Below are 24,651 nucleotides of genomic sequence, written 5' to 3'. Positions count from 1 at the left end.
CTCTCCTTCAATTCTGGTAAATAACTTTATTGGGTAGTTTTTTATTTCAGCACTTTGAATATATCATGCCACTCCTTTCTAACCTGAAAGCTTCTTCTAAAAAATCTGCTGATTGTCTTATGAGAGTTCTTTTGTACATAACAAGGTCTTTTTCTCTTGCTGCTTTTAGGATTCCCTTGTTGTCTTTAGCTTTTGACAATTTAATTATAAGATTGTTTCAGTAAGGGTCTCTTTGAATTATCTTTATTTGGAAATCTAGACTTCCTGGATCTGGATGTCTGTTTCCGTTAGGAAAGTATTCAGCCGTTATTTCTTCGAATAAGCTTTTTTGCCCCTTTCTCTCCTCTCCTTCTAGAAACCCTGTAATACATATCATGGCCTGTTTTATGTCCCCATATGACCCTTTAGTTATCCTCACTTTTCTTTTTCTTTTTTCCTTTTTTGCTACTTTGGATAAATTCCAGTGCTCTGTTAGGTTTGTTAATCCTTTCTTCCACTTGATTTAGTTTGCTGTTAAATTCCTCTAATAATTTTTTTTTCAGTTCAGTTATTATATTCTTCAGCTATATATTTTGTTTTGCACTTTTTAATATTTTCTCTTTGTTGAAATTCTCACTTTGTTAATGCATTATTCTCCTGGCCTTGGTGAACATCTATATGATTGTTATTTTAAACATATTTTATCAGGTAAATCACTTATGTTCATCTCATTAGGACCTGTTTTTGAAGATTTTTCTTGGTTTTTTCTTTGGACCATATTTCTGTTTCTTCATTTTTGTTTACTTTTTGTTAGTTTCTAAACAAGAGATAAAACAGCCCACTCTCCTAGTCTTGATAGAATATCCTTGTTATGAAAATGAACCACTTCCTTAAGCCCAGCCTTAGCTTTTAGTTATCTCTCAGAGATTGTCCAGGCCACCATCCTTGTTCTTAGTGGCTTCCAGTTGTTGAGGGTGTGCCAAAACCCACTGGTGTCCCAAATGTGAAAAAGGCAGTCAGCACCTAGATGCAGGCTGATTATAAACTGGACCTCAGGTAGCAGCTGGGCAATTATGTAGTTAAGCCACTTTCAGGGAGACACTGGGAGATGTGTGTTTTTGCCTGCTGCCTCTTTACCAGGCCCAGGATATAGCTGTGGGGAGTAGGGGGTACTCCTGTACCTAAGAGCTACTTCATTTGATACAGTGCTGTGGGACTCAGGAATGCAAGGCCCATTGGCTCTTAAAACCAGGTAATCTGGGGGCCCATCCCCTGGGAAGCAGCCACAAAAACTGGGGTGCCAGCCATTTGTAAAAACTCCTTGCAGGGAGACACTGGTGACTTGGTTTTGTTGCTGGAGTAGGTTGAAGAGAGGGCCAAAAAAGTGTGTTTCTCTGTCTGGGGAGGATCACAGCCAGTCACTTTTAAAGTATGTGGAAGTTTTGCCCTGGCTGGGTGGCTCAGTTGGTTGGAGTGTTGTCCCACACACCAAAAGATTGTGGGTTCAATTCCCGGACAATGCACATACCTAGGTCGTAGGTTCAATCCCCAGTCAGGGTACAAACAGAAGGCAGCCAATCAATGCTTCTTACATTGATGTTTCTCTCTTACAACCAATGTGCTTTTTCTCTCTTCCCCTTCCTCTCTCTCTAAAAAAATCAATAAAAACATCCTTGGGTGAAGCTTAAAACAAAGTATGTGGGAGCTTTTGCCTGCTCCCTCTGCTCTAAGTCCTGGAATGGGGGTGGTTAGGGGTGAATGCTCATGAGCTCATGTACTTGTGAATAACCAGGTTTTTCATTTTTTTCTTGTTTTTGATTTTTGCTATATTCTTAAAGGTCTCATGGACACAATCCCCACTGGCTTTGAGCTAGGTGTTTAGGGAGTCTTAAAAGTTGGAAAAGCATCATAAATATTGGCAAAATCCAGATGCTAGGAGTCCAAACTCTTTGCTCCTCAGGGAAAAGCTGGTAGTTGGGGGTTTGCTCCTGATTGTATGGCACTGTGCTGGTTTATGTCGAGAGTGTGTCTCAGCCTTTCCTAGACATTTCGGTGTGGGTATTCTCTCATTTGCCCAATGTGTAGGAGCCGCTCAGCTGGTTTCCGGATCGTTAGGAACTGCACTGAGTGCAGCTATATATTCGACATGTCTGTAGGAGGAGGGGAGCTCAGGAGCCTCCTATGTCACCATCTTAGTCAACTGCAATTTTCAATTACTTTAGCTATTTTCTTTTATCAGTTGAATCTATACTTCTAGACTGACCATTTCTCAGAATGGTCAAATACTCAAGTCATCTATCTGTTCCATGTAATTTTGTATGGCAACACTTCCTGGAATTCCTATCATCTTTTGCCTCTCCTGTTGAATAATATAACTAGTACATCTGTCTCCTTTCTTTGTTTACTCCCTCACTTTGTGGCATTTCTTAAGAAATACATCTTGAGAAAAGCTTATGGAAAATATGAGTCTTGACATGTCTGAAAATACCACTGTTTTACTCCACTACCATTATTTAACCAAACATGGACTTTAGGATAAAATGAAGACTTTTGGAGACATTGTTCCACTGTTTTCTAACTTCCAGTGCTGCTAGAAGTCAAATGTTATTCTGATTCTGGATCCTTTGAATGGGACCTATTTTCTTCTCAGAAACTTTTAAGATCTGGTCTTTGTGCCATACTCTGAAGTTCTGCAACATGCTTTGGTGCCAACTCTCTCAGCCTGCCAGGGCCATCACAACACAATGAACTACAAGCAGACACTGCTTGGAATGAGGGGGAACATTGCAAGGAAGCAAATACTCCAGATCTCTGGATGCAGCCCAATTTATTTGCAAAGTGTTTCCCTAGGTTACATGGTGTTTTAGGTAATTAAGTCCTTGCGATCACATCTCTGCTGACCTTACAGTATATTTCCTGTCTCTGGCTGTTTTCAGCAGAGATACTAACAAATACACTCACACTTGGGCGTATCGCCCATTGTCGCTCTCAGGTGGCTTTCCGAACCCAATTATCTATTCACACATATACTTTACACTCAGGGTGGCGGTCCAATGCATATCCATGCATACCTTATCTATTCATAAGCATATTTTGATCCTTGGCTGGCCAGGCTGAGAGAATGCGTACCTCAAGGTTCCATTTTGTTCATCCACCAAACCCCCAACCTTACTTTGGATAGTTTTTTTTGTGTGTTTTTTTTCTTTTCATTTTTCTGGGTGTATATTAGGCCTTTTTAATCTGTAATGTCCTGTCTTTCAGTTCTGATGAATTACTTACATAATTTCTAAGACAACTTTCTACCCTCCTTTCCCCTCCTAGCTTTTCTAGAACCTACTATTTAGGTATTATATTCCCTGAAATAATCCAATTTCCTTATTTTCTCTCACTTTCCATCTCTTTTGACTTTTTGTTCTTGTATTTGTAAAATTCCCTTAACTTGATCTTCCAAACCTTCCTCAAAGTATTTATTCTATACTTATTTTTAAATAACTTGCTTGTCCTTTATAAATATTTAAAATAGCATTCTGTGCTTATTTCATATGTACAATCAACACTAACATAGTGTCATAAATCTTGTGATAGATAGCTTCTTGGGAAAAACTTTACCACTTCAAATATTTTCTCTTTACATAGGGTTTAGTCAGCCAAAACTATGTGGCCTTTTAGTTCCCATGCTGTTAATTAAATTCAGTGTAAAATGATTTCTTCGGAACCTGTCAAGGATCACAAAATGTTGGAAAAAAAACCACAAAGTTTCATAGGAATATCTGTGCCCATCCTACAAGTAGAGCTGAAGTGTAAATAACTGCAAAATAAAAAGACACGGAGATGATTCCAGCCATCAGAGTTGGCCAAAGCACAGGGCTTCTGGCAGTGGACTGGAACGTGGAAAGCACTGCCCACTTGAATCAAAGTCCAGATGCCTGTGATTTCTTTTTTCCATTATCAGTTCATCATATTGGTTTGTTTTTGTTTTAAGGTCATCAGGCTTCTGAGCAAGAATTTCATCTCTAGAAAATATTGTGCCAAAATACCCTGTGTATGTACAATTTATTTAAATGGGTGACATGGATAGAATTTTTTATTGACTTTTTTGTTTTTTAGAGAGAAAGAGGAACATTGATGTGAGAAACATCAGTCTGTTGCCTCCCGCATGCTCCCTAACTGGGGATCAAACACACCACCTTTTGGTGTATGGGAACAATGCTCCAACCAAGCCACACTAGCCAGGGCGACATGGGTGGTTTCATATTGGCATTCTCTAATTGCAAGTAATAATGGCACCTTGTATCAGTTGATTAGTTTACAAAATGCTTTGATGTGCAGTCTCTCATTAAAAACCATATTAATCCTCATTTCACAAAGTTTGCAAAAGCAGACAAAAATGGTTAAGAGCCTCATTAGTCTTAACTGAAAAAAATAGAATAACACTGATCTCTTGAGGTTTGTGTATTTATATATGCAGAATGATTGTGTCCGATACATAGTAAGTCACCCAAAAGTGGTTGCCGTTGTGGCAATGCTAGAATTTGCCCGATAGATCCCAGCAGTGGAATTACTGCAATGCCTTAGTAAAAAAACCAATTCCTTGAGCCCAAGTTCTGTTATTGCTCATTTGACATACTCCGTACCAAACTGAGAGCTGTCATTCTTGTTTTTTCACTTAGTTATAAAATACCTTTCTCTTGTGTGTTCTGCATTTTTATTCAATTAACAAACTTTTCATAAATGGGAATTATCTCTCATACAAATTTGAGACTCCTCATACGTCAGCTAACTCAAGTTGATTGTATGTCCAAAATACTTTGCTGCAAAGTGTGCTGACAGAACTCCTAGTTTTAGGCAAATGGAAAATAACTTTAGTATTTAAATTTCTTAAAAGGATTTGTTCTGCTTAAGTATTCTATGAATTAAATTGCATAGCAATGTAATGCATACTTCTTAAGGATAGAATCAAACATACTTATAACTCCAAAAGATCTGGGTTTCTTTTGTGTATTGTTTGTTTAACGCAAAGGCTAAGAGCCTGGCCCATATGAATCTGTCTTATCGAAGGAGAGAAAAGTATGTCTTTGTGCCCATGCTCTTCAAGAGGTGCCAATTCCATGCCCCTATTCTGGAGATGCTGGGCTTCCTGTGATCCACAGAAGATCTGAGTTCCAGGAGACATGACCAGGAAATCCTTGTAAATAAATATTTTCATGTGCGTCTGTTTCCATAGTTTAGTCTAATAGTTCTCAAATGTCAGTGGAGGCAGGATTCACCTCAGGAACTTGTTATGAATTCCTACCTGGATCCCCTCCAAAAAATGGATTCAGTATGTATGATGGAGCAAGAAGTCTGCATTTATTTATTTATTTTTTTATCCTCACCCGAGGACATTTTTTCATTTTCTGTTCAGACAGAGCGGGAGGGAGAGAGAGGAAGAGACATAGAGAGAAACATCGATGTGAAAGGGACACATCGAGTGGCTGCCACCCACATGACCCAACCAGGGCTGGGGACAAACTGCAACCGAGGTACATGCCCATCGCGGGAAACGAACCCGGGTCTCTCTGGACCGCAGGCCGACGCTCTAACCGCTGAGCCAAACCGTCCAGGGCAAGAAGTCTGCATTTAAAACAAACTTTCCCCACTGCTGCTGTGATATGAGATTCTGACACAGGCAGTGCAAAGCCCACAAAGGAGCACTGCCTAAGCCCAAGGCTCTGGGGGGAATAAAAGGCCTCTTTCTACTTCTTTCCCCCAGGAAGTAGCTGAAACTTCTGAAGAAAACTGAGGGTCCTTGTTGCTGGAATTAGCCTGGGTCCACCACATACCTCTTTCCTATATATCCATTACCAACTTTGTTATTTATACTAATTTGGAATTTTTAAAAGACAACTATTTTATTAACCCTGTTATACAAAACATTAGATAAGCTATTTAGCAAGTAAGATTGAATCATTTTTTTCCTTCCTCATGCTTCTAGAACCTATGTACTAGACAGACTGTCACCACAATTTCAAGACAGACTCAGGAAAGACCAAAGGAATGCTGTTTCCTACCCCTGAGCAATATATTACAGTTCTGTTTTAATTTCCCCCCTACACAGCTATGAATTCCAGGTGAAACCAAAAAACCCCCTTGGAGAAGGCCCACCCAGCAACACAGTGGCATTCAGCACTGAATCAGGTAATCCCGTCAGCAGCGTTCCCAACAGGATGTAAAGGGCCACGGTGTTTTGCAATAGGGAGCTTGTTTGGAATCCAGCCAAAAACTGTGTACAGTTTCTTGAATTTCAAAAAATCATCTATGGGAAAAAAAACAATTGATGAGGGTACCCATAGGGAAATACCACTTATGTGCTTCCTCATTTATTTTGATGTCTGAAATAAAGTTAGGTGTATCAGTTTAAAAAAAAATGTTGAAAAATCTAGTGAATGAATGTTGTTCTGTATGCCAGCATCAGTGCCTAGAATCAAATCAGACATGCTGAGCTACACTAAATCTGGAAAGAGTTCATCTGATAGATTTGTTTTATGATAAGCAGCTGTGAAATTCTCTTATTTGACCTTCTAAGCTCCAATTCCCTAACGAGATACATCTGTACTCACAGCATCATTTATTTGTATAATTTTTACAACAACTGCAGTTCATGGCATCTTGGTGATTTTATCATCAGTAGTTTTTGTATGAAACAAAGAGAAGCTTTTAAAGTGGGAGCAAAAGCTAGAACAGCAATTAAGACGTCTAACTACTTAAATTACAAATAAAAGACACAGCTGACTATCTGGCAGATTTCCAATTGGGAGCGATTTCCAAAACGACACACACACTTCCAATTCCCTTTAAGAAAGAGGACCATTCTGTAAGTAAAATTTCTTAACAACTGTAAGCACCCACCTTCTTCACTGTGCCACTGGGACACTGAGACCTACTTACTTGGTAACCTGACTGTGTTGCTGTTTCTCCTCAGCGGATCCGAGAGTGAGCGAGCCAGTTTCTGGTAAGTACCTGTCTCAATGTGAATACAACTACATGCTTTTCAAAACCGATTCAACTACACAGACATAGTAGAATGCGAGTCATGATTTCACTTTAGTCCCTTTAGTCTTAGCGTTATCAATCAGGTGTGAATGCTTATGCAGAACATTCAGTTTCACTGACAGCCTATGATGTTTTGGGGACAAGTTGGGCATTTTGAAACTTGCTCTGGTTCATGTACCAAATTTTCTGTTTAATAATTGTCAAGGTATACCATCCTCATTTCCACTTTTAATAACAAGTCACATTAGAGCAGCTGTTTAAATTGTATATGCTGCAAAAACTATTTCCTCAGGATGCTGTCTACATCTATCACTGCAAAGGCTATTCAACACCTAAAAATACTCCTTTAACATTTACATCACTATTGACGGGAACTTAATTGGGGCTTTCTGTATGTAAACTATAATATTTTTCGCTCCAATATTTAGAAAAACCAGGCACCAGCAAGTTGACAGTGAACTTTGCAAACTGTTTGGTTTTGTTTTTTAAAGCTTTTAAGACAGCTGTTCAGTACCCAAAGTCAGATACTGAACTCGAACCATGTTTTCCTTATGCAGGAGGAAGAGATGCCATTTGGACAGAAAGACCCTTTGATTCAGACTCTTACTCAGAATGTAAGGGGAAACAGTATGTCAAAAGGACATGGTATAAAAAGTTTGTCGGGGTGCAACTGTGCAACTCTCTCAGATACAAGATTTACCTGAGCGACTCGCTCACAGGTAAGCAAAGCTACCAGCTCCTTTGAGTCTTGTCCTTCAGGGGAGCTTTGCAGCATTCTGTAACTTTGTCTTTTCTTTGGACAGAAACTAAGGTATGATGTAAACACAAATTTTCTTTTTGAACAAAATGTTACTAAAATAGCCTAGAAAACAAAGATTTGAGACATACTATTAGAAGGTAAACAATGAAAATGCAATTTGAACAGTGCCATTATGGCAAACTTGAATGTAAAGACACTACCCATGTTCAAGCTCAACTTTCTTACAGCCAACCAGGGATAAAAATCCTGATAATAAAATGAGTGTATCTAACAGTAACCATGGAAGGAATATGACAATTAAATTTTCTTTTTTTTTATCCTCACCCGAGGACATGTTTCGATATTTTGTTCAGATAGAGTGGGAGGGAGAGAGAAACACTGATGTAAAAGGGACACATCGAGGGACACCCTCACAACCCAACCAGGGTCAGGGACAAACTGCAACTGAGGTACGTGCCCTTAGCAGGAACCGAACCCGGGTCTCTCCAGGCCACAGGCCAACGCTTTAACCGCTGAGCCAAACCGGCCAGGGCAACAATTAAAATTTTAAGTCTGCTAGAGACAAGATCAAGATTACAACACCTGGCCGGATGGGTTATAAGCCCTTGCCCCAGACTCAGCAGGTTACTATTTTCTCTTCTGTGCTCACACATTAAAAATTTTAAATAAAGGCTTGCCCCGACATAGAAAGGGAGACATTTGTTCAATCATTCAATAAACAGTATCTGCTTTATTCTGACAGTTCCCAGTGCTGGGGACAAAGCAGCAAACAAGACACAAGCAAGCCTTCTTGCAGCTTACAATCTAGTTGAAAGAGACAGGCAACAAATATGTTAATAAGAATTTCACATAGTGCTTTGGAAAAAAAACTTAAAGAGTGGGAGAAATCGGCTGAATGGAAGCTCCTTTCATTTAGTTAGAAGGGTTAGAAAAAGCCTCTCTGAAAAGATAACACTTGTGCTAAGAAAAAAACTACCAGAGGGCACCAACCAAGCAAAGATCTAGGGACAAAGCTGAGGTAGAGGAAAGAGAAATGCAAAGGCCTGTGGCAGAACATGCCTAACCAGTCCCACTAGTGTGGCTGAGGCTTAGTAAGAGGACAAGGCAGGCAGGTATGAAGTCATGGGGAGCTTTGAAGCCAGGTGAGACTTTGGGTTTTATTCTGAGTACAATAGGAGATTGCTGGAGGGGAGTAACATTATCTGAGTGGCAGTTTTAAAAGATGCAGGAGATAGGAGGAAAGGAAGAATGAATGTCAGCTGGGAGACTGTTCATAGTTCAGTCAAGAGGCACTGGTGGCATCAACTAGGGCAAAAGTTGGGAGAAAGTACAAGACCAGGAAAGATGGATTATTTGAAACAATTTGATTATTTCAGAATTGTCCCATATCAAAGAAAACATTTTATGATACTTTTAATTTTTGGTTCTTCAGGAAAATTTTATAACATAGGCGATCAGAGAGGCCATGGAGAAGATCACTGCCAATTCGTGGACTCGTTTTTAGATGGACGCACAGGACAGCAACTGACTTCTGACCAGTTACCCACAAAAGAAGGTATGTGTCCTGAGTCCCTTCATAAACAAGACGGTTTTATAAATTAACCCAAAAAGAACTCAAGCTGAGGAACACAATCACTTTTCTATAGAAGTACTGTTATGATTTGACTAGAAAGAAAAAAGCTTTCATAAGCCCTTACTTAGTATGAAGACTTTAATAAAAGTGTCTCAACATTCCTCCTTGCCCCTAGGACTCTATTCCTTAGGGCCAAAGAAAGTTACACATATATAAATACATTCTACTTCAAGGAAACCTGAATAAAACAAGTGTTTCCTAAAGTTAAATCATTCATTTATCACCTTTATGATTTTTGTCAATACTGAGCACATAGGCATTTTTTATTCCCTTAAAACATTTTTTAAAGAAAACTTAGACTACCACAAATGGAAAAAGCATTATTTGCCTTAATTATATAAATTCAATTAAAATAGAACAATTCTGTTAAGAAATAACCACTGTAATGCTGAAGATATTAGCACTAAGCTGCTTAATGAGGATTAAAAAGATGAAAATTAATTTGTTATCCGCATTACACAGGAATCATCAAGATGTTCGTTAGGTACTTTACTAGTCTTTTCAGCAACACATTTTGTTCACTGGCACTTAAAAATACCCACCATAGAAAAGATGCCTTAATAAGAGCTGTGAACCCATAAACAGGAAGTTGAAACTGCTGTCCCATAGGGATTGGATATAAAACATAATCATTTTTATTTCTATAATATTTTACATTTACAGAAAATTTTAATCACTTAGTATAGGGTCCTTGAAAGTTTTGCCTAAGTTTAGTTCTTAGAAATGTAGCAAACTTAGAACTACCCTTAACATTGTGGTCAATATAGCACCTTCCCTCAGGTTAGTTCTTCACAGACCACACCAGTCGGCAATGTGCAGAAAGAACACTTTCACATAAGACAGAGTATACTGGACATAGTCAATGACACTCAAAAACACAAAACCCCTCTGACTCCTGCCCCTTTCCAGCTTTGTTTCACATTGCCAACAGCCCCACGCTAACTTGTTAAGGAGTTTCCGGTGCCCCTGATGTTCAGCCACTGTTAAGATCTCAGGAAAGACACCATGGCCTCTGTTGCTATCCAGTTCCTAAAACACTTCACCTAGAGTAGAGTGACCTTCAGCCATTCAATCTATGAGCAACGAGGGCAAAAATATAACACAGCAGCTATTATAATTAATTTTCCCTCTTAGGCTATTTCAGAGCAGTTCGCCAGGAGCCTGTCCAATTTGGAGAAATCGGTGGTCACACCCAAATCAATTACGTTCAGTGGTATGAATGTGGGACCACAATTCCTGGAAAATGGTAGATGCTGCAATCATGTTCACAAGTGCCTTCTGTTTCGTCGTGGCAAAAAAATAACTGCAAAACTATGGTATTTGTCACGTTCATTTAAAGCTGTTCTGTTTACTATGTATAAAAGTTTAAAATCTAATTGATAGCAATATTAGATGTTTATTAGAAAGATTGCTGAGAATATTTATCAGGTTTTACAAAGTCATTTTAAGAAAGCAAGATATTAACAGAGTAACATTTTTTGGGGAAGCTGGCTCCCTATTCATGGTATTTTAAGAGATCATTTGTATATTATTTATCACACTGTTGTAATGTTTGAGATACTTTTAATAACAATTAACATCAAAACTAATATACTTTTAAAAAAACGTTTACTTTTATTAATGTGTATTATTCCTACTGGTGAGTTAATTCCATAAATCTCTCCTTGGTTTAACTTATTAGATCAGATTAACTTCAGCATATATATCTGGCGGAAAAAGGTCCTATTATTCACATGTTTATTTAAACTTCCATTTTTTAACAATAGCTGAACAGCTTTTCTGAAGTATTTAAATAAACATTCATGTGAATATGCACTTCCTCAAATATTTGCAAATTACTACGAGGGTTTTATTTAAATTAATTTCATTTCAGCTAAAAATAGAATTGAGAATGATATATTGTTTCAAAAATACATTTTTTTCTTACTCTACTCATAATTATGTATTACAATGGCTGAATATACTTTGTCAAACTCTCTAAGCAACTGTCTTCATATTGTTTTTACTATAATTCTAAACAAGCCGTATGCAGAAACTGAATGTGAAGTCTGAGCACAAAACAACAGAGTAAGATCTCTACCATTTTACAGGATATTTACTGCATTTTCACACATAAGACTTCTAGGAATGAATGTATCAGAGGATGTTCTTCATATTCTAACTTAACCCTCACTGAAAATCAGACTCATTTTGCATTTGGGGAGGGGGTGAGGATGCTGCATTACTGCCCTCATTCTGAGGACTCTGCGCTAACCCCTTTCAACATGCTTCAATTTTACCAACGCTACGTTCTATACTTTTCAAAGAAGTAGAAACTCTGCAATAAAGAGATGTAGGTTTTTTTTTAATGCTGAGTGTTTTTTTTTATTTCTGAATGATTCATCTCCGTAAGTAAAATCACAAACTTATTCAGGACCTACCAAAACCTCCTGATAGCTTTTAATACTGTATCTGTTGTGTTTATATATAATACTAATCTATCTTCTTGTGACACATATTTTAAAGTTTCATCGTTTTAAGCCAATGATTGTTAAATGCATTTCTTTCAAGTCAGGACAAAAATCAAACAGCACTGTGTTTCTCTGAATAGAAACTGGAAACTCTTCTAAGTTAAATCATCTACATTTCATTTTCAGACAAAATATCGATAAGGATTTATTTCTTGCTTTTTTCTCATGTGTATATAATGTTAGTGACTAAATTAAACTACAAGACCACTAATGGATTCAATCATCTTTATTAACCTATCAATGTTACATTTTATACATAATATCTAGTTGTCTTTTCAAAGAGATCTACTTTTAGTACATCATGTTAATAGTAAAAAGCCAAATAAGATGGCTAAACTTTAATAACCTCTGCACAAGGCAAGCTAGAAAGTCAATCACTTTACACACACATAAGAGTAGTGTTCCAAAATTACTAGGCAGCTGCTACACTTTTAAGCAGGGGAGGAAAAACTTTCATTTTGGTCTTTTTTGTGTTCTAGCAAATTATACTTTTAATTAACAGCAACAATGACATCATAGAAAATGCTCTGCTTTTTTAATTTCTGAACTTCAATACAAATTAAAATAAAATAGTAGTATTGGAGTCTTTGGGGAGGCAAACAGCTAGCAGCTACATTCATCAGTGTAGCTGAGCCTCTTTATCGATACCCAGGTCCAGGTTGGGTATAGCCCTGACCAAAGGGAGGACGGTTACGTGCAAAAGGGTTAGGCCCACTTGGAGGAGGGGTCATGGTACTTGCAGACTGAGTAAAACCTGGTCTTGGTTGATAGGCCCCAGGTTGGCGAGGAGCCATCCCAGGCTGTGAGGCAGGGGCCACGGTATAATTAGTAGGCTGAGAAGTTTGGGTAGCGTAAGTATGTGGAGGGTAACTGCTCGCCTGGTATTGCTGTGGCGGTTGAGCAGGCAGTTGAGGCTGACCAGCAAAAGCAGCAGCTGGTGCCTGGGAAGTTGCTTGCTGGCCATATCCCTGGAACTGCTGAGCTTGTTGGGGTCCAGTCTGCTGACTATAGCCTGCTGAAAAGGCAAAATAAATAATGTATAAATAGTATTTTTCTGTTGGTAAAAATTTGCCAGAGAAATAGCCTTTACTGTTATGGACCAAAAATGATGAGAAATTTAACAAACTTAATTCTAAGTATTTATATAACAAGTAGGGTAGTAGATTCTATTATGTAATATTATTTCCAGACCAAGTGGTATCTAAAAATTTCTAAAATTTTTAAAAACCTGCTCATATTAAATTGAAACCTGTATACATATATTTCTTCATTACAACTGCTTCTAGACTATATAAAACCTGAGAGCAAATTCCTATTCTAATATAATTCTAGTATAGAGTAGATGCTCAAATGATAAAGGTCAGAATGAATACAAAAACTAGTCATTAACCTGGTTTTGAGAAAAGGCCTAATTAACAACAGTTCCAAATAAAACACACTGTACAGAATTAATATTTAAAAATGAAACAATGGTGCTACAAATACATCTATTTTGCTATTGAGATTCTTTAAAGGTTCGTTCAGTCACTCCATAGAAACTAAGCCATTTAAGAGTAAACATTAAGTACCCATCTTCATAACACTTAAAATCTTTCACTTTTTTTAGATTTAGTATCTGATGTTTGTTTGCCTTTACAACTCAAAATTATGTTTTAGCAGTAACAACAAACACATAAAGAGCAACATCTATATTCATTATTTACTAAGGATGTAAATTTTTTTTGAAAAGAAAATGTCTGCTTCACTAAAAACTTTTATCTCTACCATGAAACACACCTGCAGCTACTTGCAATGAAACCTCTCCATTGACTGGAATCCTGTCAGCATTAAATACCAGATACATAAGAAAATTATTAAAATATGTACAACCCTGCATTTAAAAAAAAAGGATTGAATGAATTTGAGTATATTCTGAACTCACCTTGAACCTGGGTTCAAAATTTACTCATGAAAGAAACCTTTTTGACAAAGTCCATGAATAAAACTGGAAAAGGTCAGAGGGAAACTGGCAAACCAGCAGTGTCAAAAATGGTCCAATGTTACCACCACCACTTAGTCTCCAAGCAGAGTATTCAGTTGGCTATTCCCATCTCCCAATCAAATTCAAGTTAATAGGACTAGTGGGATCAGAAATACAAAGACAATTTCAAAAAAGCTAAATTTTATTCAGAGTGGAGACTCTGGCTAAAACCATTAAGAGCAAGTTTAATTTTTAATAACTAATGCATTTTACTTATATTATCTAAACATTGAACTCAATTCATGATCAAATCTTGAATGTCATACAGTTTCTCCTATCTTCTACATAAAAATTTCTAACTTACATTTTTTACTATAATATTTTGGAGAAACAGGACTCAGCTTTTATACTGAAAATGTCTATTCAACTTAAGACTGTGAGCAAAAAACAAAACTGCCTTTTCATCCTGGCAACTGAAATCTAAACTGGCTTTTAACTGAGTCTGGAAACAATCAGATCCTTAATTATTTCTTCAGAGAGAGAGACTAACCCCTAAGGGCCTAAAATGCTATTTCATTAGCAACCTACTAGTCTTTGACCAAAACAATTGACAACACTTCTAAATTTAATGTATACTTTCCCTCAAACCAACATCCTCTCCCTTAAAGAATGAGTAACCTGAAAGAACACCAAAAATCATAAGAAAATGAAAATTGTGGTTTGTTTGTTTTTTTTAAATAAATGAGTACTATAGGACAAGGGGTGGTCATATGGTCCATAAAGCCTTTTTTTTTCCCCTCACCTGAGGATGGAGCAGGAGGGAGAGGAAGGGAGACAGAGAAACATCGATGTGAGAGAGACACATCAAGTGGTTGCCACCCACATGACCCCCACCAGGGCCAGGGACCACTGCAACTGAGGTATGTGCCCTTAGCAGGAACCGAATCCAGGACTCTCTGGTCCACAGGCCAACGCTCTAACCGCTGAGCCAAACCAGCCAGGGCAAAGTCTAAAATATTTACTATCTAGCCTTTTATGGTGGAAAAGTCTGCCAACCCCTGATCTAAGTTTGAGAATGCAGAATGATATATAGGAAAGTAATTAACTGAAAAGTCAAGTGCACTGGGTTCTGATCTAGCAACCCCACTGAATGGCTGCACGTCCTTCAGTGCGTCACAACCTCTCCAGTTGCCTCATTTATAAAATGAGTGAGTGGGACAAAATCAGTGGTCCCAACCCTGCTGTACTTTAGAATGACCTGCAATGCTTCTAAAATAACAAAGCCTGAGTTCCACCCAGACTAAATGGAACAAAATCTCTGGGAGAAGGGCCAAGGCACACGTAACTTTCAACAAAAGCTCTCTGGGTGTTTCTGAAACATACTGAGGACTGAAATCCCCTGGATTAGATGATGATCAGTTCTCTTCCACTCTGATGTCTATGATTTCTACAAATTACATAATTTGTAACATTCTTATTTTCTTTAATTTTAAGGACTACATTCTAAAAATAACCTTCCTTCTAATATCATAGTAAGTTTGAACTCATTCTACCTATTTTATATAATTAAAAACTAGCAGCTCAGGTTAAATTACTCTATTTAATAGCAAATACAATCCAAATAAAAATCGTGTGAAAACATGTCAAACTGCAATTAATGACAGAATACTGTGGTCTAGTTCAGGGACAGGCAAGCTTTTCTTCTGTAAAGAGCCAGATAGTAAACATTCTATATTTTTGTGGGCCACACAGTCTCTATTGCAACTATTCAACTGTGCCATTGTAGTGCCAAAGCACCAGTAGGTAGTATAAAAAATGAATGGGTGCTGATATGTTCCAATAAAACTTTATTCACAAAAATTGGTGACAAGCCAGATTTGGTGTTTGCTGATGCCTGCTCTAGTTTATACTACAGAACTCCATAAAACAGAAATTAGGCAGCCTGGCACATGCCCAGGTTGTGGGCCAAATCCCAGTGGGGGGCATTCAGGAGGCGCCATTCAATGTTCTCTCTCACCAATGTTTCTCTCTCTCTCTCCCGCTCCCTTCCTCTCTCTCTAAAATCAATACAAAAATAAAAAATAAAAGAAATTAGGCAAAATTCAGATAAACTAATTATAGTTGAAATCTGAAACTTAAATGTTTCACTATAAAACAAGAGTTGAACACACACTCTAGCAAAGGTAAAAATTACCCGAATTAATATTAAAGCCATTTATCATATTTAAGTATGGATAATCTTCAATGGTCAAATGATCAAACAAAATCTTCAGGATGTCTATTTAAAACAACTATATTTAATGTTCTTAACTGCCTAAATTAGGTTTTACACAATTCTTTTTTGGGGAAATAGGGGGCTGCTTTTGGTATTCATACATACTTTTGGGAGACTTAAAAACCTAAGTAGCTTAATTTGGTTCTTATTTAGGTATAAAGATCACCTTTCCATGTATGAGTGAATGAGTATTAATCTCTTTACAGGCACTACATATACTGGGATTATGAGTTACATTAATGAAAGAAAAAAATCTTATATTTTTGCAATTCTAAGTCATCTAAGAGATAGCTGATCACATCAATAGGAGATAGCTTTGTATTAAAAACTTTATACCACAAGTTATTACAGAATCATCTACTATGACTGTAAGTTTTACTTGCCCCCTGGAAAACGGAAATGTTGATTTACAATAAAATATTTATGCAAAATATTTTAAAATAAAACAAATGTTATTTCCCCAATAAATAAATACTTACTATCTGCTATGACAACATTACAAATCAAGGACTTAAGAGGAAAGGATTAACATTTAATGAGTATAGCAACAGCTCCAAAACCATGCGCCAGCTTCCTCTGGACACCTGCTCACCTGAATACTGAAGGCCATACTGCTGTGGTGGCTGAGGTGGTGCCTGCGGTTGCTGAGCACCATAACCAGCCTGCTGCGGGTACTGTTGGTACATCTGACCTAAAAAAAGACAAGAGAAAAAAGACAGGTTTAACTCGGCAGAAAAAAAAAATACTTTTATGGCACATTTAATTCTCTGCCCATCCAAACACATTAACATACCCAGTAACAAAGATACGAGAATGTTTATTTCCCTTTAAATGTCAATGAAGTAGAGAAGGAACAATTTAACAAGTGTTTTTAAACCCAACTACCAACAGGTATGTACTGCTAATGTTCAATAAAAATCAAGCAAGTCAAAAACCAACAAATAAAAATCTGAGAAAAGAGACACACACCATTAATAGCTCCCAAATCTTTCCTAAAACACTTATTTGTCATGTAAAGGTTTGAACTTTTTTTTGTTACCATATGAATGGACTCTTTGGTAGCAAGGAATTACACAATTATCTTTCATTCCAGACCTCAAAGACACCTTTGGCATTTGACAACAGTTTGCTTTTCTGTCATCTGAAGACCCTGGCCAATCATGTGGAATCTGATAAAGTCTAAATGGTTCCTCAGAAAGAGATGCTACTGAAAAAAGTCAATGTATTATCTAGTGTCTCTCTAACTGAAGTGCCGTTGGCAACCAGCACTCACAGGCTGAGATCCAGGCATACAGCCCACTCTGCTGGACTGCTGCTCAACCCCACGTGCTACAGCACTGAGATACGCCTGTACTTATAGCCAGCTCATTTCCTAGCAAGCAGTTGTATGCGTTTTATGATAGAAATAAAATTTGCTCAGCTATTTTTAAGTTATTAATCCTCTTCCAAAATAAAACAAAAAACTGGCAAAAGTTTCTTAAATGCTTTCTTAATAATTTAGCATAAAAGGTAGTACTCACAAGTTAATCACTTAAGAAGATAACCACCTTAATCCTGGATTATATTCCGTAACTAAATTTTAGAACAGTAGTGACCAGAATCTGGTACAGAAATATAATTAGGGGGGAGGGAGGCACATGTATAGTGTATGGCAATGGGCTCTAATTCTTAAAAATAAGAACAATTAATTCTATAATACAAAAATGAGCAAAGAACAGGCAATAAATACATGGAGGGAAATTAACCTCATTAACAATCCTTATTTCAAGTATGAAAAAATTAAGCCATCTACCTGAGGTCAATATGTCACAGCTGATTAAGAACTATCACTGGTACCCAGGTATAACTCTAGAACTTTAGTTTAAGAGGAGTTGTGTACACATTATTTCATTTAATATTAACTTGGGTATCATCAAAAAGGCTGAGATTACGGTATATAGACTGTTGCCATCAATGATTCTAAGGAACTCACACTCAAAAAAGCATGTTTCCCTCAGTAAAAACTGAAAGGGTACAACTATTCTTAAAGAAATACACACTATTTTTTTTTCCTAATTGGCTGTAAACTCATTATGAAAATGCCACTCCGGGGTTAAAAGTTTCAGAGGTTTATTCCTACCTCTATAATGTATTCCTATATTCCTTTTACTCATTTTAAACACATTTCTTTCAAGTCCAAAATGGGATTCTCTGTCACAGTATTTTAAAATATAACTAAGAAATCTATATTTAGTTGTAAAAGGGAGGAATAATTTCACATACTTGTAAGCAGAGAGCTATAGGACATAATGATTAAGTGACAAAGCAAAATGCAGACATAGTTTAGAGCAAGCTATGTTTTGAGTAAAAAAATATATATATTATTTATGTTTTGTGTATTATATTTTCAGAAAGAAGCAATGGTAGAATAAAAGTAATAAAACTATATTACCTAGGGGGAGAAAGATAATAGCATGAAGCAAAGAGTGCAGATGAGACTTCTGGGACTGCACTTTGTGGCAGCTAACCTCCATGGTGACTTTTGCACATGTACAATATATATCAATGGGTTGGTACCCTTTACATACTTAGAAATTAGAGTACCACAATACACAAATGAGCAAAGAATAAGCAAAAAAAAAAGTGCTCATTCCCTTGTATAGTCAGTCCCCTCTCATATTGAATAAGGCCGACCTGTGCAACAATGTAATATTGCAGAAATCACAATGACATTTCTGAGGACAGGCCATAAATGACAGCCTCTCTTGATCATTCACTCTGGTGGAAGCTGCCATGTCATGAGGTTACCCAAGCAGTGTATGAGAGGTCCATGTTGTGAGAAACTGAAGCCTCCTGCCAACAGCCATGACAGGGAGTCACCTTGGAAATGGATCTTCCAGCTTGGATTAAGCTTTAGATGACGGCAATCTCATGAGATCCTAAGCCAAAACCACCCAGCTAAGCTACTCCCAGATCCCTGACTCTGAAACTATATGAGATAATAAATGTTTTAAGCATCTATTACATAGCATCTATTACAAAGCAATACTAATATACATAGTTTTGACTTTGAAAACATGTATGGGTGACTGAAAAAAAAAAAAGACTTAAGGCACATAATCAAATAGAAAATGTAAACTTTGCCCTGGCCAGTTTGGCTCAGCAGTTAGAGTGTCGGACTGCGGTCCGGAGAGACTCGGGTTCGGTTCCCGCTAAGGGCACGTACTTCGGTTGCAGTTTGTCCCCGGCCCTGGTTGGTTGTGCGGTGGCAGCCACTCGATGTGTCCCTTTCACATCGATGTTTCTCTCTATATATATCTTCCTCTCTCTCTCTCCCTCCCACTCTATCTGTACAAAAAATGGAAAAATGTCCTCGGGTGAGGATAAAAAAAAAAAAAAAAATGTAAACTTTGTTATACTTGTGATTTGAACAAGCTGCCAACCATAATAAGGTAGTTATGGGAAAATTCAAACAGAGACTACAGTTGATCCTTGAACAATGCAGGGATTAGTGGTGCCATCCCCTCATGCAAACTCACAAATCCACGTGTAACATTTAACTCCCCAAAAACTTCAGTGGTCCCTTGGTATCTGTGGGAGTTTAGTTCCAGGACCCCTGCAGATGACAAACTCTGCAGTTGTTCACATTCCTTATAAATAGTATAATGGTATAGAACAATGCATACAGTTCATCCTTGCCATTCAAGGATTCCCAGGCGCAGATGAAAAATACTATTTTCAATCTGCAGCTGGTTGAATCTGCCGATATGAAGCCTGGGGACATGAAGAGCCGACTATATAGTGAAAAAAATCCACATATAAATGAAGCCACGCAGGTCAAGCCCATGTTGTGCAAAGGTCAACTATAGTATGTGCTGACATTAAGAATCACTTAACTTTGTTAGCTGTAATATTTAGATGGTGGTTATATTATAAAAGACTCCCTTGTATAGTCTCCTCTCACACTGAATCATTTATCTCACGTTATCATTTTGACATGCATGCTGAAATATTTGAGTGAAATAATGTGTAGGATTTGATTTAAACATCTTGGAAAATTTTTAAAAGTATCTGGGAGGGGTGATAAATATATTCTATCCCTACTTTTGACATTTCAAAATGTACAAAATACAAGCTATTTAGAAGTCTACTCAGTTTATCATTATGATTTTACAGATTAAAAAACATTTTTTTCTTGCCCTGGCCGGTTTGGTTCAGCGGTTAGAGCATCGGCCTGTGGTCCAGAGAGACCTGGGTTCAGTTCCCACTAAGGGCATGTACCTCGGCTGCAGTTTGTCCCTAGCCCTGGCTGGTCATGCAGGTGGCAGCCACTCAATGTGTCCCTTTTACATCGATGTTTCTCTCGCTCTCTCCTCTTTCTCCCTCCCACTCTATCTGAACAAAAAATGGAAAAAAATGTCCTCGGGTGAGGATAAAAACAAACAAAAAAACAAAAAAAACCCCATTTTTTTCTTTATTAATTTTTAGAGAAAGGAAGAGGAGAGAGAAACATTGACCTGCTGCCTCCTGCATGCCCCCACTGGAGATTGGGCCCACAACCTGGGCATGTGCCCTGACCAGGATTTGAACCAGCAACCTCTTGGTGCATGGGTCGATGCTCAATCACTGAGCCACACCGGCTGAGCTGATTTTACAGATATCCTTTCCACCTTTTTGAATTGTCACACAGCAATACCTCCTGGTCTCTGATGACTTTTAGTGATCTTCTCTGCAGCCTCATCACTTACAATATACATGTTTTTGGCCAATTACTCAACTCTACAGTTTTCCAGTAACAGAGGTACCTGATTTATCTGAAAAAAATATAATATTGTCCATTTTGTTTCTTTTCATGATGTTCAACATTTTGTTGATCCTTTTAACTGAACATATTAAAACTAAAATCCTTGGAAAAGAAAATTATAATTCCAAAGTCCCTTTTATGGAATTTAAGTAACAACTCAGAATTATTTATTTTATCTTACATTATTTTCTATAAGAGACTGCTATGTTTATCAATAATTAGTAATAGATTTTTATGTTGATAATTCTTTGCAAATTATAACCAGCAGTTGATCTAACTAACTACTGATGTCAGGGACTACATCAAAATGTATTCATAAAAGTAGCTTATAATTCACCTTGGAAATCTATAAATAATTGATATATTATTCTAGAGTTGAGTTATCCAATACAGTAGTCACATATGACTATGTACCTGAAATGTGGCTAGACTTAACTGTGATATGCCGTTTGTGTTTTGCAGTGTTTCAAATTACACCCCAGATTTCCAATATGCAGTATGAAAAAATATATATAAAACATTAATAACTTTTAGATAATGATTACATTTTGGTACACTGGATATACTGAATTTAATAAAATGTATAATTAAAATTAATTTTACCTTTTTTAATGTGGCTAATAGAAAATTTTAATTTTATATGACCTCCATTTTATTTATTTTTGGACAGGACTAGAGAATCATCTCCAGAATATTAACCGTCTGACTGTACAGTTATTAATTTTTTACATTGTAAGTTATAATGTAAACTAAAGAAGCTTTAGCAAGGCATACAACTAATGCCATCTTAAAAGAATTTAATGCCATCCTAAAAGATTTCAATGCCTATCAAACTGTTAATCTGATGCCTTTGAAAAAGGGAACTTGGTTGCTAAGGGTCAGTGGTGAGAGAGAGAATTCTTAAATTTTCACTGTATATCCTTTCATATTTTTAAATTTTTACCTATTTAAAAATAAGTTTTCAATTAAAACAAACCCAATAGAATAATCTGAGATATTATTAGTGTAGCCTTAAATCCCATACCTGTATAAGTGAATAGCAAACATTATCTGGTATAATTATCCTTCCAACTGCCATTCTACAATAGTATATATTGCTTAAAATAGAATTTTAAAAAACATAGATGTGCCCAGCTGTTGTGGCTCAGTGGTTGAGTGTCGACCCATGCACCAAGAAGTCACCAGTTCGATTCCCGGTCAGGGAACATACCCAGGTTGTGGGCCAAATCTGCAGTGGGAGGCATGCAGGAGGCGGCCAGTTGATGTTCTCTTTCACTGATGTTTCTATCTCCCTCTCCCTTCCTCTCTCTAAAATCAATAAAGAAAAAAAACAAATTAAAAAAAAAAAAAAACAGAGATGTTAGTCAACCCAATATAGCCATTAAACTCCCATCATACCCAAAATCTGCTTTTGCTTCCCTGTTTCAGTCCACTTCCGCTTCCACTCTAGTTGGTTACAGTTTTGGCAGTTGCATCTTGGTGCGAAGGGAAGACTATGACTAAAGTAGGTTGAGAAGAGGCTTAAGCAATAAGAAATTCTTTCAAAACCACTCATTCATCAGCAAAATGCCACATACTAGTCCCTATGACTACCATCCATCCAATGGGAAAAGTATAATAACAGTATCACCACAGTATTACGGAAGTGCTTGGTTCATTTTAGGCTACAACTTTTTTTTAAATGTGATTGATAAACTCAGTCACTTGCTTCTGTTGCTGAAAATACATACCACCACCACATGGCCCCTTTATACAAAATAAAGTTAGAGCACCACCTAGTGTTTGTTTTAGAGTGGAATGTGTAGTTTGTTTTTTTGTTAATCCTCACCCAAGGATATTTTTTCCCATTGATTTTTACAGAATGGGTTTTTAGAGAAATGGAAGGGATGGGAGGAGTGAGAGGAAAGAGAGAAAAAAACATCAATATGAGAGAGACACATCAATTGGTTGCCTCCTGCACACACCCTGACTGGGGCCAGGAATCAAAGTTGCAACCCAGGTATATGCCCTTGACCAGAAATTGAACCTGCAACCTTCCAGTGCACAGGCCAATGCTCTAACCACTGATCCACACCAGCCAGGGCTAGAATGTGTAGTTTTAAAGGTCCTTTCATGAATGGGCAATTCACAGAACCAACATTCTAATATCTGGAAGAAACCCTAGAGATGAGTAACCAGTGGTTCTCTCCCATTTATCCACAGGGAATATGTTCCAAGATCCCCAGTGGATATCTGAAACCATGAATAATACCCAATCCTATATGTGTGTGTGTATAATGTTTTTTCTATAGATACCTATGATACAGTTTATAAATTAGGCACAATAAGAGATTAACAACAATAATAAAATAGAACAATTATGACACTATACTGTAATGAAAGTTATGGGAATAGCTTTGGGATCATTATTAGGTAAAATAAGGGCTACTTGAACACAAGCACTGTGATACCACAACAGGTATAATCAAGACAGCTACTAGGTGACTAACATGCAGGGAACATACATAGTGTGGGTACAGTGGACAAAAGATGACTCATATCCTGGTTAGGATGACTCGAAATTTCATCATACTACCTAGAACAGTGCAAAATTTATAAATTAAGGATTATTTCTGGAATTTTCCATTTAATATTTTCAGACCACAGGTAACTCAACTTGCAGAAAGCAAAACCATGGAAAAGTGGAAACTACTATACTTAGCCATGTTCTGCAGAGCTCCCAGAGTTTGTGTCGAGCTTGTGGCCTCTCAATTCCCTTCACATATGGGAATGATTTTCAACCAACCAATGTGTCACAATAATTTTGAAAACATGCAATTTGACCTCTTTTCCCTTTGATTGTCAAATAAAAAAACGACAAGAGCCAATACAATAGCCATCCGGTGTGAATACCCTGTCTTGAACCATAAATATATAAGTCATATAATAGAGTTGCATCTCTTTGTCACATCACATAATAAGGTTGCATCTGATTTGTTAATTCTTGGTACCAGAAATCCTTATATACAAGTATAGGCACGTGATTTTTTAAAAAGTCACTTTGAAGCAAAGAGGGTAGATAATTATTATTATTATTGTTTGTGTTTGTGTGTGTGTGTGCGCGCCCGCGTGTAAATCAACCAAAATTATACCTATTTTTTCTCAGATCAGCAAAAAATATATTTTTTGGTATGTCGCAGAATTTTAGTAATTAGATTATGTGTGCCATGAGATGAAAAAGGTTGAAAATCGCTGACATGGCAATGACCCCCATTTTATCATAATATTGTAGTACTGAGCTTTTAAGTTATATTTCATTCAAGACTAGACATTCTTTTAAAACCAGTGGCTTAGTCCAATTTTCACAATTTAAAGTGAGAAAATATCAAAACCCATAGAGATTAAATTGCTCATCCAAGGACACATCATAAAATTTGATTTTAAAATAAACTGCTTTTGCGCTGGCCAGTCTGGCTCAGCAGTTAGAGCATCAGCTTAGGGAATGAAAGGTCACAGGTTCAATTCCAGGTCAAGGGCACATACCTTGGATGCAGGTTCCACCCCCGGTCCCAATCAGGGCCATGCAGAAGGCAACCAATTGATGGGTCTCTCTCACATGGATGTTTCTCTCTCTCCCACCCTCCCTTCCCTTCCACTCTATCTAAAAATAAATCAATGGAAAACTATCCTTAGGTGAGGATTAACAATAAACAAACTGCAAAAGACTGTTAACTACACAA

The 24,651-nt window shown here is 37.2% G+C and overlaps 2 protein-coding genes across 5 annotated transcripts in view; one reads left to right on the top strand and one right to left on the bottom strand.

Annotated features, from left to right (window-relative positions):
* The window catches only part of LOC118616995 (ABI family member 3 binding protein), a 188,635-nt gene extending 177,981 nt beyond the window's left edge, over nt 1-10,654 (top strand). Inside the window, exons 59-63 of the mRNA XM_036242520.1 lie at nt 6,077-6,156; nt 6,941-6,970; nt 7,569-7,730; nt 9,204-9,326; nt 10,539-10,654. Of these exons, the coding sequence (XP_036098413.1) occupies nt 6,077-6,156; nt 6,941-6,970; nt 7,569-7,730; nt 9,204-9,326; nt 10,539-10,654 (511 nt within the window). The remainder of the gene's footprint in view (nt 1-6,076; nt 6,157-6,940; nt 6,971-7,568; nt 7,731-9,203; nt 9,327-10,538) is intronic.
* Nucleotides 10,655-12,122: 1,468 nt separating this feature from the next.
* The window catches only part of TFG (trafficking from ER to golgi regulator), a 34,947-nt gene continuing 22,418 nt past the window's right edge, over nt 12,123-24,651 (bottom strand). Inside the window, exons 7-9 of one of the 4 annotated variants that reach the window (XM_036243415.1) lie at nt 16,742-16,840; nt 13,691-13,731; nt 12,553-12,929 (exon numbers count right to left, since the gene is read on the bottom strand). In XM_036243415.1, coding sequence (XP_036099308.1) covers nt 13,697-13,731; nt 16,742-16,840 — 134 coding nt within the window. In that variant the 3' untranslated portion in view covers nt 12,553-12,929; nt 13,691-13,696. Of the gene's footprint in view, nt 12,930-13,690; nt 13,732-16,741; nt 16,841-24,651 lie in introns of all 4 variants that reach the window. The other 3 variants (XM_036243413.1, XM_036243416.1, XM_036243414.1) reach the window with 3 other exon arrangements.

This window comes from Molossus molossus, unplaced genomic scaffold (assembly GCF_014108415.1).
Source record: "Molossus molossus isolate mMolMol1 unplaced genomic scaffold, mMolMol1.p scaffold_m16_p_5, whole genome shotgun sequence".
In the NCBI taxonomy this organism is placed as follows: Eukaryota; Metazoa; Chordata; class Mammalia; order Chiroptera; family Molossidae; genus Molossus; species Molossus molossus.
This window is presented reverse-complemented; position numbering and strand designations above follow the sequence as displayed.